General features: G+C 34.6%; 1 protein-coding gene across 1 annotated transcript in view; it reads left to right on the top strand.

Moving 5' to 3' along the window:
- The window catches only part of LOC150058669 (coiled-coil domain-containing protein 7-like), a 263,512-nt gene that overhangs the window by 185,751 nt on the left and 65,272 nt on the right, over nt 1-12,489 (top strand). The window contains exons 26-27 of the mRNA XM_090339663.1: nt 3,499-3,606; nt 12,151-12,234. Of these exons, the coding sequence (XP_090195789.1) occupies nt 3,499-3,606; nt 12,151-12,234 (192 nt within the window). The remainder of the gene's footprint in view (nt 1-3,498; nt 3,607-12,150; nt 12,235-12,489) is intronic.

Here is a 12,489-nt window from a genome sequence, read left to right as displayed (position 1 = left end):
TGTTTAATTGGAGAGTTAAGTCCATAGACATAGAAGGCTAGAATTTTTTCTATTTTGTTAGGGCCTGTGACTTGTCCATTTTGCCTGTAATTATATGATATGTTTTTATGTGTCATTTCTCTGTCAATATCATGTTTGTGTTGATTTTCAATGTGTAGAATATCTTTGAGAGTTTTCAGTAAAGCTGGTTTCATTTATGTATACTGTTTCAATTTTTCCTTGCTATGGGAGGTTTTTATTTTTTCATCGGCTATGGATGAGAGCTTAGCTGGGCACAGTATTCTTGGTTGGTAGTTATTTTTCCTTAGAGCATGGCATACATTATTCCAAACTCTTCTTGATTGCATAGTCTCTGCTGAGATGTCTGTGATTTTTCTGATTGGTTTTCCTTTGTAGGTGATTGTTCTTTCCTCCAAAGCAGCTTTAAGGATCTTTTCATTGGTCCTTATTCATCCTGTATGGATTATAATATGGTAGTGGGATGTACTTTTCTGCTCAGGTCTGCTTGGGGTTCCAAAAGCTTCTTTTATCTGGATAGGCCTGTCCTTCTGCATATTTGGGAAGTTTTCTGAGGTGTTTCCCCTAAGTATATTTCCAATTCCTTTAACCTCCTTCTCCAGACTCTCCTCAATACCTATTAGCCTTAAATTAGGCTTCCTAATTATATCTTAGAGCCCTTCAAGAGATCTGTCATATTTCTTGGTCTTGGTTTGAATCATTTTCTGGTGTTTCTCTATGAATTCTAGGTTATCTTAAACTCTCGAGATTCTTCTACTTATCAATACTTTCTACTTTGTTCTTCATCTCCCATCCTTCTTGTTTGTCATTTTTGATTGCTTGCATCTTTTTTAGATCTTGTATGAACTTCTTTACTTCCTTGATTTAGATTTGAATGCTCTCTTTGAAGTCCTTTAGCTCAGAGGCTGTAGTCTCATTGGACATTTGTTGGAATTCATTCAGCTTTCCGTTTGTGGATTTGATGAATTCCTCTATTATTCTTTGATTGTTTTCATCTCATTCACATATATCCTTCTTCATGCTTTCAAACTTTTCATTGACCATATTTACCGGTAGCACTTGTAGAGCATATAGTGGATTCTCCTCTAGTTTTCCCATTGACTGTTCTTTAGCCTGTTTGAGAGAGAGATGTAATTCCCTTATATACCATTTTTTCTTGAGTTTCTTCAGTTTTAGGGGAGAAACTTGTGTCTCCACTTTATTTGGGATCCAGTGTCTTTATGAAGTTTCTTATCTTCTGTGATGATTCATTTTCCTTTGGCTTAATTGGTTTTTCCAATCACTTTGCTTGAGTGGGCAGAAAAAGTTCTGCCTTAGAGATTTGGGATCTTTGTGACTGCCCACCCAGGCTAATTTACTGGCAGGGCAATGAGCTTTATGTGTACTTCAGGAGAAAGTTGGCTGTTTTTGGTAGTTTGAATGTGAGTGGAGATGTATTTTGTCTGGAATCAATGGTGAGCTTCAGAAATCACTCTGAACCAGCCTGGAGCCACTATTGTTTTTGCCACCTCAGCTAAGAGTGGCCTAGGGGTGGGACCACCTCTGACTTTGTTTACTGGGAGAAGGAATCCCCCTGGACAGGGAGGAATTACTCCCTCCAGGGCAGGAAACCAATTGCCCGGCTAAGGGTAAGCTGACACAGGTGAGATCCCTTTGCCCTTTAGACAATGATGCTACTAACACCACTTCTCAGGATCCAGTCATCTGCTAGTTGTTCTGGCAGGGTCTTTGCCAGTAGGCAAGATGGTGATGTAATTGGCTGGTGGAGGATGGGCTAATTTCCCAATGCTGTGCAGATTGAATGAGTGAGAATGCCTTTTTGTTTATGGTTCCTTGAGCCATCTGCATCTTTTTGTAGCCGGCAGGATGAAGATTTCTGTTCATAGTCACCTGGTCTGTGCTGCCAGTAATAGAGGCTGTGATTGGTCAGGCGCCAGTGCCTTTCTCTTGTTGCAGCTGCTCTGCGGAGTAGCAGTAGCCACTGCCGCTGTGGTCTCCACTGCTGTTGCTGCTGCCTCAGCTCTTGCCACTGCCACTACCACCACAGCTGCCACTGCCATTGGTGTGGGCTCAAATCTGTCTTCTTAAACAGGCTGCCTGACTTTTTCCTCTTTGGCCCAGATCTCTGTTCTATTCCAGCCTGATGTCACTCTTCAGCTATAAATTTCCAGTAGAATGCTAAACCTGGTATCTTGGTGAGAGCTCAAGAACCTCTGCCATCTTCCCCAAATCTTCTTTGATGTTTTTTTTTCCCATATCTCTTGCTGTGTAAGTTGATTCATCTTTCTGTGTGTTTTTGGAAAAATTGATTATTACACATGTATGTGAATATTTAAGAATATTTGTTTACAAATAAGACTTATGAAATGTTTGATTATAATAATTAACTACGATTGTTGGCTAATCTTCTAATTTATTTATTAGTTGTGTTGTAGTGAATGAATATTATTTTCAAAGAATTCTGATTTTATGTTGTAAATTGGAAATAGATAAAGGGTGATACTAATATCAACATGATGAACCCTGTATTTGATAAAAAGGCAAATTAAAAAATCGAGTAACATTTGTGGTACTAAAGGAATGGGAAGAAAAGCATTTGTTAATTTACTAAAAGACTATGACCTGCCACAAAAAAGTAACACAGTTTAAATACATATGAAATTAACTATCTCTTGAAAAACAAAATACTGTGTGTCAGAAGTGACTGAGAAACAGAAAAAAATCTGGGAGATACAATACAAATTGCTTTGGTGTTCCTTGTTGATGTAGATTAACTAGGAATATAGTGGTTCAAAGGGATATATCAGTCATTAGCTCTCACACTAAATGATATATTACAATTAATCTTTTGTAAAGCAATTCTATGGTATTAAGTGGATATTTTTGCCTTACAAACATGATTAAAATGTTTAAGTTGCTTATATTTTGAATCTTGAGATTTCTTGTGAATATATAGAGCTTTAAGTTTTCTTTAAAATTTCTAACACTTCATAACATCAGTGTTGCAATTTCCAGAAATTAGTGAGAGCAATTTCTTTTAGTAAAACAGTTACATCCAGTTTACCTTGGTTGTTTATGCTGCCTGATCATCAGTAGACTCATTTCACTCATTGAACACTCATTCACAACAGATATTTGAGCTTACCTTTATGTAGATCACAAACATATATAAAGAAAATAATTGTGTTTCTTCGTTTAATGACCATAGAACTACAATATAAAATTATCTTTAAGTCTTATTTTCAGTATTTTGTAAAAGGAAATAAAACTTATTTTCAATTGTTGTTATGGCTGACATAATATACAATAATTACATAGTATAATATTTGTCATTTTATAAGTGTATAAATATTGTTTTTCTTACTTGCACCCAATTGAATACTAGCATATTAAATTATAATGTAAAAGAGATAAATGGCTTAAAAATATATTTTTTACCTTTTTAACATAAGAATAAATTCAGAAATCTCTTTTTTACAGATAAACAAAAAGAAGCTGCAGAACTTGAAGATACACCTGAAAGTCCTATACTATTAAATCCATCAATTAGTGATATAATATCATTGTTTGAATTAGACAAAGTTGTTGGTAAGTACATAGAAATTTGTTTGAAAACAGTAGAAGAATGGAACAAAGTCTAAGGATTGTAATTATTAAAACTATATGATACTGGAAGTTTTACACAGTATAACCACACTAAATGGAAAAAAAGAGCTATCCCAGCTACATCAATATACATTTGTGAATTATAAAATGCTTATGCAATAACAAAAATGTAATGTTCAGGAAGAAAATCATGTTTCAGGTGGTATAGCACTGATCTATCATATTTGCGGCTAAAAGTTCAAACACTAGAGCTGGTATTAAAAAAAAGAAAAATAAATGTAATGCTTAGTATATATTGAATATATTTGATTTCATTATGAATTTTGGGAAGTGGTAGTAAAATATATGATACATATGATTAGCTCCTTGAGAACATATGTTCATTACCATTTCCATATTTTATGTAATAAGTTGTAATTATAGAACAAATCATTGCCATTCAGGCAACTTTGCTGCCTTGCTTATCATTAAAATAGTTAATATGTAATAATGAATAATATATTTAAAATAATAAAGAATTATGACGTGCTAAAGCTGAAGCTAGGACATGATCAAGAAAAAAGTATTTGAAAAAGGCAGTAGAAATGTTTTATTTCGTTTTCAAACAATAAGCTTTAAAATAGCAAGCAAAGAGATAGGTAGAAGATGGAGGCAGTTCAGTGTGAGTCTTTCTGAACTCTCAACAAGATACCAGTTCTGGCATTGTAGGGGAAAGTTCATACTCAAAGATCAATCCTAAGTAAGCTGTAGCACCACAGAGATCTCAATCAGAGAGGAAAAAGGCAGAAAACTGGTGGAAGAAGACAGCATGGAGCGGCAATAGCAGCTCAGAGCCACCGTGGAGAAAAAGCCTCTCTCTGGCACCTGAGCACCTAACAACAATGAGAGGAAAAAGGCAACTATCAGGAAAACAACTCCTTTTGCAATCGCTTCAAAGAAAAAAAATGTCTAGGAATTAACTAAAAATGTAAAGGACCTTTTTGATGAAAACTTTAAAACCCTGAAAAAGGAAATTAAAGCAGAATGGAGGAAATGGAAAAACCTCCCATGGATTGGAGGAATTAACATCGTGAAAATGGCAATCTTGCCAAGGGTTATCTACCAATTCAGCACAATACCCCTCAATATCCCAATCTCATTCTTTAAAGAAATAGAAGAGGCAATCCAAAGTTTCATATGGAATAATAAAGGACCCCATGTAGCAAAAACAATGCTTAGCAGAAAGGACAGCACAGGAGGAATTTCAATACCAAACTTTAGACTCTATTACAGAGCTATAGTGACCAAAACAGCTTGGCATTGGCAAAAAACAGGTCTGAACCAATGGAATAGAACTGAGGATCCAAATATTAACCCAAAGACCTATGGCCACCCAATATTTGATAAGGAAGGCAAAAAATTAGAATGGAAGAAAGACAGCCTCTTCAACAAGTGGTGCTGGAAGAACTGGTTAAGCACCTGCACCAGAATTGATTCCAAATGCATCAAAGACCTAGAGGTAAAAGCAAATACACTGAAAACTTTACAAGAAAGAATAGGAGATACACTAGGTATTCTTGGCACAGGTCGATACTTTCTTAATAAGGACCAAGAAACAACAATTCAGAGAAAGTTTGGATAAGTGGGACTGCGTTAAACTGCAGAGCTTCTGTATGGAAAAGGACATAGCCAGCAAAATAACTAGAAAGCCTACAGAGTGGGAGAAGATCTTCACTAACCATACAACAGCTCAAAAAATTGAATCACTCCAAAACTAATCTCCAAAGAAACAACCATCCCATTAAAAGATGGGCCAAAGATTTAAAGAGAGTCTTCTCTGAAGAAGAAATAAGAAATGGCCTACAGATACTTGAAGAAATGCTTGACATCTCTGGCCATAAAAGAAATGCAAATCAAAACAACTCTAAGATTCCACCTTACTCCAGTTAGAATGGCCTTGATCAAGAAATCTAATAACAACAGATGCTGGAAGGGATGAGGCTAGGAGGGATCACTACTACACTGTTGGTGTGAGTACAAACTCCTTCAACCACTAAGGAAAGCAGTATGGCAGTTCCTCAAAGGACTAAACATAGAGCTGCTCTATGACCCAGCATTCCTCTACTTGGCATTTACCCAATCGTCCAGAAACAAGGACATACTAAAGCCACTAGCACAATGATGTTCATTGCAGCCCTATTTAGCATAGCAAAGATATGGAACCCACCCAGATGCCCCTAAATTGATGAGAGGATCAACAAGATGTAGTATTTATACACAATGGAATTCTATGCTGCTGTCAGAATTCCATCACCCCATTTGTAAGGAAATGGAAAGACTTAGAAAAAATCATGTTAAGTGAAGTAAGCCAGACTCAAAGGAACATGGCTCAATGGTTTCCCTATTTTTCATAAGCAGTAGAAACCTTGGGCTCTCCTAGCAGAGATTTACAATAGTACAAAACCTAGATTCATAAGGCCATATAGCATGTTGTTAAATGAAAGGACCTCCAGGATACAGAAACAAAAGCCATATGATGAGTGATTATTGTTCTTCATGTACTATGTTACCGCTCATCTCTTTTGCTGTCCCTTGGTTACCTCATATTGTCACAGTATTTCACCTGATTATCTGATATATTGTACATATGCATATTTGGTTATTTGAAGTCGGAAAAGGAAAGGAAGAAAACACGATGAGGGGCATGGGTGGGGAGAGAGAAATGGGGATCGAGACATGAGAAAGGGTATCAATGTTTGTGAACCAATGCACCTTGTATCTGGTGAATATAATGTAACCCTCCTATTAATTACAATAAAAATATATGGAAAAAATAGCAAGGAAGTGCACTGGCTGTTTCATGGTGCTAAATGTACAAAAGCCATATGTTCTTTATTCTTGTTTCCAATGTTTGTATGTGTGGATGAATAAAATGAAGTGTGCAAATTTAAAAAAATAGAAAAAATAGCAAGGAAATATAAACACACTTCCATACTAGGAATATTTGAGCTGGCTTTCCCTGAGAGCACTATTGATAATTTGAAAAACATATATAATGCAAAACTCATTAGGACTAACATTTTTGTAACTCTCTAGCATAGTCAAAGATTTATAGTAATCAAGATAATGGGAATAATTATCCCCAAACTATGAGAATATTTTTGTGAAAGTATTTCAATAACTATAAACAGAATGGGAAGAATCTTGACATTCATGATATTGCCTGGGAAAATATCACAGAGGTATGGTGTTTACTAAACAAAGAACTCTACTATGACCCAGCAAAATCACTCCTTGGCATTTACCCAAATCTCCAGAATCAAGGGCATCCTAAACTTACCAGCACAATGATGTTCCTTGCGGCATAATTCCATAGCTGAGATATGGAACCAACCCAGATGTCCCTGAGTAGATGAATGGATAAAAAAAGATGTGTTTATACAATGGAACTCTATGCTGCCATCAGAAAAAATTACCTAGCCCCATTCATAAGGAAATGGAAAGACCCAAAGGAGCATAGGCTGCATGACTTCTCTCACTTGTAATTAGTACACATCTGGGATTATTCCAGCAGAAGATCACAATAACTCAAAAGCTATGTTTATATGGTCCACAGGATGAGCCTAAATGAAATGAACTCTAGCATATGGAAACAAGAGTTTTATCTATGTGACTATTGTTCTTAATGTACTCGGTGAAGTTATTTTCTTTCTCTTTTTTTCCCCAAATGTTTAATCTCATGTGATTACAGTATCTGATTTTGTTACCTGGTATGGTTTATTTGTTTATTTGAAATAGGGAAAGGAAAGGGGAAAAATTATGGTTGGGGGGGATAAGAGGGGAGAAAGGGGGACTAAAACATGAGAAAGTGGTACAGTGTTCAAAAATGAATGTACCCATTACCTGATGAATGTAACTATAACCCCTCTATACATTATCCTGACAATAAAATACAATTAACATAAAAGAAATACTACAGAGAATCTTTCAAATTAAAACAAACATGTCAGAGAGAAAATGAAACATGTAAAGAAATCAAGAACTGCAAAAAAGCCAACAACAAAAGCTGAGCAGTGTTAATGGCTCCTTGTCCTAGCTACCTGAGAAAGCATAGATTTCAAGATTCAAGTTTGTCTGTGTAGAGAAATCTGTGAGTTATTGATCTACAACTAACCAATACTAAACTGGCACTGGAGACATGAGTGAAAGAAGCTAAACATTAGCAGTCCCTCAATTTGAACCCTAGCATCCTTTCACCTCCCACAAATCAATAATATTGTAAATTTTGTTAATATCACTTCTTGTACTTACATTAGTGAAAAACAAACTAATGGAAATTTCATAATACTTGAAAATTAACTCAAATACAAATAATTAATTGATATTAATTATTAACAGTATTAAATATCAATAATTATAGCCATTGTATGATATTAATAATGTATAAAGTAATAATTAGTAATATTGTATTGCTACTCACAATCAACATTAAGACAAAAAATTTAATAATACTAAGGGGAAAATTAATATTCTAAATCATAAGTTCAATAAAGAACTATTTATAATGAAATACATGTCAGATCCAATCAGAAAGCTTAGACCTGAAAAAGTTAATAATTGATATTAAAAATACAGCTCAGTTACAGCAATTTCTTCTATTTCAACTAAATAGAAGAAATACTATGGGTTGTTGCACAGACAAGTCTTTGGAAGTAACTCAGAAAGAAAGAAAAAAATGATAAAGTGAACACAGCCCAGAGGACTTGTGGGACAAAGTGATAAATATAATTGCATCAAGCTAAAAGTTTCTACATGGCTAAGGATGTAGTTACTAGAATAAATTTACAACCTACAGGATAGGAGGTCTTTGCCAGCTATATGACTGATAAAGGCCTAATATCAAATACACAAAGATTTCAAGAAACTAAACCCTCAAAGAATTAAAAACCCAATTAGTGACTGCGAGCTAAATAGAAACTTATCAGAAGAAGTAAAAATGACCAATAAACACATAAAGAAATCATATGTTGCCATAAAAATCTCATATTAACACAGCGTTGTGATTCCATCTAACCCCAGTAAGAATGACAGTGAAGAATGTGAACAATAAATTTTGGGAGGGGTTGGGTGTTGGGGAAAAGAAGTCCTATTATACTGTTGCTTAGAATGTAAACTACTGCATGGGCTACTTTGGATATCCTCAAAAAAATAAACATAGAACACAAATCCAGTGATACCGCTGGAATACTAGACAGCAAATAATAGATTTGTTTATTTGTATTCTATTCACTATGGTCATGTTTCCATAGGAAAAAGGCCAGATTCCTTATAACGAATGAATGGGTCATGAAAATGTATGTATTAATGTAAAACAGAATTTTACTTAATTATGAAAAAGAATAATATGGAATTTGCAGAGAAATAGAGGACAAGTTGGGTGTCATACCTGGGGCTTCAATATATGCAGAGCTAAGTTTTAGCTGAAGCAGCCATATGTCTGACAAGACTGAGACATCCAAAGAGCAATCAGAAATTCAGGAGAAGGCTAAAGCTAAGATGACAGGGCAGAAGTAGGAAAAGGCTGAGGGGAGGTGACAGCAATGACATGGAAGGAGGCTGAGACTAAGGAGGCTCTAGAGTTGCTACGATATAGATAGGACTGAGTTTATGATTGGAGGAGGCTGTGTAGTTGTCAGGAAAAGGCTGAAGGTATAGGAGGAGGTAGCAGATGTTTCAACAGAGTGTAAGAGTTCCAGGTGCAATGAAAGACACTACAGTAGTTGTGAATTTAGAGTTACTGCCTCAGCTCTTGAAGGATATACAAAATTTTGTATGTTTTTAATAGAAATACTGATAAAACAAAAAACTGATCACACTATGCACTTACAGAGAATGGAGGAGAGTAGCAATTCCCAATCATTGACATCAACAAGCAGTGTGAGAGAGAAAAGGATGAACAAAGAAACTACATAAACTGAGTCACCTCCTAAGTTTAGACTAAGTTCCAGCTCCACTTGTGCTTTTACTTGGGCTTACACCTCAGCTTCACGATGTAAAACACAGACATAGGATCCCATATAATCACATGTGGAACCACATGACATGAGTGAGTCTTATGTCTTGGCAAAAATGTCATTGACAAAATTCTAGAACCTGTGAATCTTAAAGGACTTTGTGATGCAGAGTATAGTAAGCCAAGGTCAGTACCAGTTAAAAAGTGATCTGATCCTGTCAGCTGGTTTGGCATTTTCAAACCTATGGTAAGAAATTTATTTTCACTGCTCTGAATTCCCCATGGAAGGATTTAATTCTGAGAAATTACCAGTGAAATATTCCAATATTCCATCTACAAGGGAGAAACACAAAGAACTAGTCTCTGAGACTGGAGTAAATACATTTCATTTGTGTGTGTGTGTGTGTGTGTGTGTGTGTGTGTGTGTGTGTGTGTGTGTGTAACTCTTAGGAGCTAACCAAACATCTGTTTTCAACAGCAATATTAAATTTATATAAGTGATTTGATTATAAGTGACCTTACACCCATGGAGAAAAACATGTTAAATATCAAGGGGTATACTTTCCAGAAATGATCAAATTATAAACTGATACATTTATAAACAGAATCTTAAAAAATACTATTTTAAGTTATTTATATTCTGAGTTTTATTCTTAGCTTCATATTTAGCCACAAGGAAGTAAAGCCTAGAAAACTGTTTCAGCATTGCTTTTCCCCATCAAAAGTGAGATCAGGAAAGAAATGGACCCTGTAGATGGATAAGGATTATTAGGAAAGGTAGGGCTGTTATGGAAGATAAAGGATACTGAATGCTTTTGAAATAGATTGTTTACAACTATAAGTACACCTCTTGGGGGAAAAAAAGAGACTGAAGTTGGTTGTCATATTGTGTAAATATGCGAGGACATGTAACAATAGAATCCCTCTTCATGTACTTGTTATTCACAAATACAAGGTTTTTTAAATGTATGATGATATCACAATTACTTTACTAATGAATGTATCAATTGTTCAAGTTCACTGAACATGAGAATAATGCTGCAATGTATAAATTTTCAAATAATTTATATTACAGATAAGAGAACTGTCTTAATTTATTTGGACATAAGTATTTACAATTAGACCAACACTTTTCTAAGCTTCTCAAATAGGGTTAGAGGCATGCCCTATTGCAACATCCCTAAAACAAATGCACCCAAAAAAACCAACATTACCTATCTTAAACTTTAAAATAAGTCTCTCATGTTGGTACGGACAGAAATACTAAGGAGGAGCCAGGTGTGGTGGATCACACCTGTAATCCTAGCTACTCAGGAGGTTGAGATCTGAGGATGGTGGTTCATATCCAGTCTGGCACCAAAGTCTATGAGACTCTTATCTCCAATTAACTACCAGAAAACCAGAAGTGGTGCTGTGGCTCAAGTGGTAGAGCGCTAGCCTTGAGCTGAAGAGCTCAGGGACAGTTCAAGCCCCACAATCAACATACCTAAATAAGTAAGTAAATAAATAAGAACTACTAAGGAGGCAAAGGTAGGAGGATTATTTTCCAATATGTACCTTGTGCAAAAGTGAGGTCCTGAACTGGGAGTTAGGCCTAGTGGTAGAGTGCTTATCTAGCATGCACGAAGACCCGGGTTCAATTCCTTGGTACCACATATGTAGAAAAAAGCTGGAAGTGGTGCTGAGGCTTGAATGGTAGATCTCTAGCCTTGAGAAAGTCCAAAGACAGTGCTCAGGCCCTGAGCTCAATCTCAGGACTGCCAAAAAAAAAAGTGAGTTCCTACCAAAATCAATTAAATGTAAAACCATCTGGGAGTTTGAATAATGTAATGAATGCTTGACTAGTAAGAAGAAATCCCAAAAATCAAATATAAAGCAAAACAGAAAAAGTCAGTAAACTGAAACTATTTGATGTATATGATTTTATCTAATTTCATGTAGTTTTCAATATAAAAATAACTAGTAAAAGTATACATTTTCACCATTCTTGTCTATTATTCTAGCACATAAAAACTGTTGGAAATAACAGTTACATTACATATTTGTGGATTAATAATACATTTTCTTCTATAAAGCCTGACTATAATTAAAAGTGGAAAAGAAATTTACAAAAAGAACTTTTATTAAGTGTAAAAGTATATTGTAAATTTACAGATCGCTTTAAAACTCTTTTTAGAGATATGACTGATAAGTTAAAAACTGAGAAAAGAGAGGGCTAAAACAGTAAAAGTGAAAAAAGGAGGAGGGAAGAAACTTATTGAATAGAAAATAATTGTATGACAATTTAATTATCATTTGATAATACAGTGTTATCCTAATCTGTAAATATTTAAGCCCCAGTATACTAAGATAGCTCTCTGACTTGTAATATAAATTAATTGATAATTTATATGCTTCATTATAATTTTCATGCTCAGTGATTTAGCAATCTATACATTAATAAAATCTAATTGAGATAGTGTCACATACATATACACTTCATATTCCTATTATAATTAACACTAACTGTATAAAAATATGTTTATTTTTTATAGAGAATGATCTAGAATATTTGAGAGGTGCTTTGGAACAGCATTTGTTAAAATGCAAATTACAGAAACTACCAAAATTTATTTCTGGTAAGAAAAATACATCTAATTTTATCATTTATCTTATATGGAATTTAATTAATGTGTTTTTGATAGCAATGATTCCTATGTAATATTGTGCCATGGGAAAAGTCTTCATGTGTACACTCATATAATTATACACTATTATTTTTGTTAAAAGTGAAAATTATATATTTTTATTTTCCATATCAAATATTAGAAAATTATTGAACAATATATAATTCTATATTATTCACTTTCTACATCCAGATTAGGTAGAAAGTT

The sequence above is a fragment of the Megascapheus bottae genome, chromosome 9 (genome assembly GCF_031878675.1).
Source record: "Megascapheus bottae isolate mThoBot1 chromosome 9, mThoBot2.hap1, whole genome shotgun sequence".
In the NCBI taxonomy this organism is placed as follows: Eukaryota; Metazoa; Chordata; class Mammalia; order Rodentia; family Geomyidae; genus Megascapheus; species Megascapheus bottae.
Note: the sequence above shows the minus strand (reverse complement) of the source record. Positions and strands in the feature narration are given on the sequence as shown.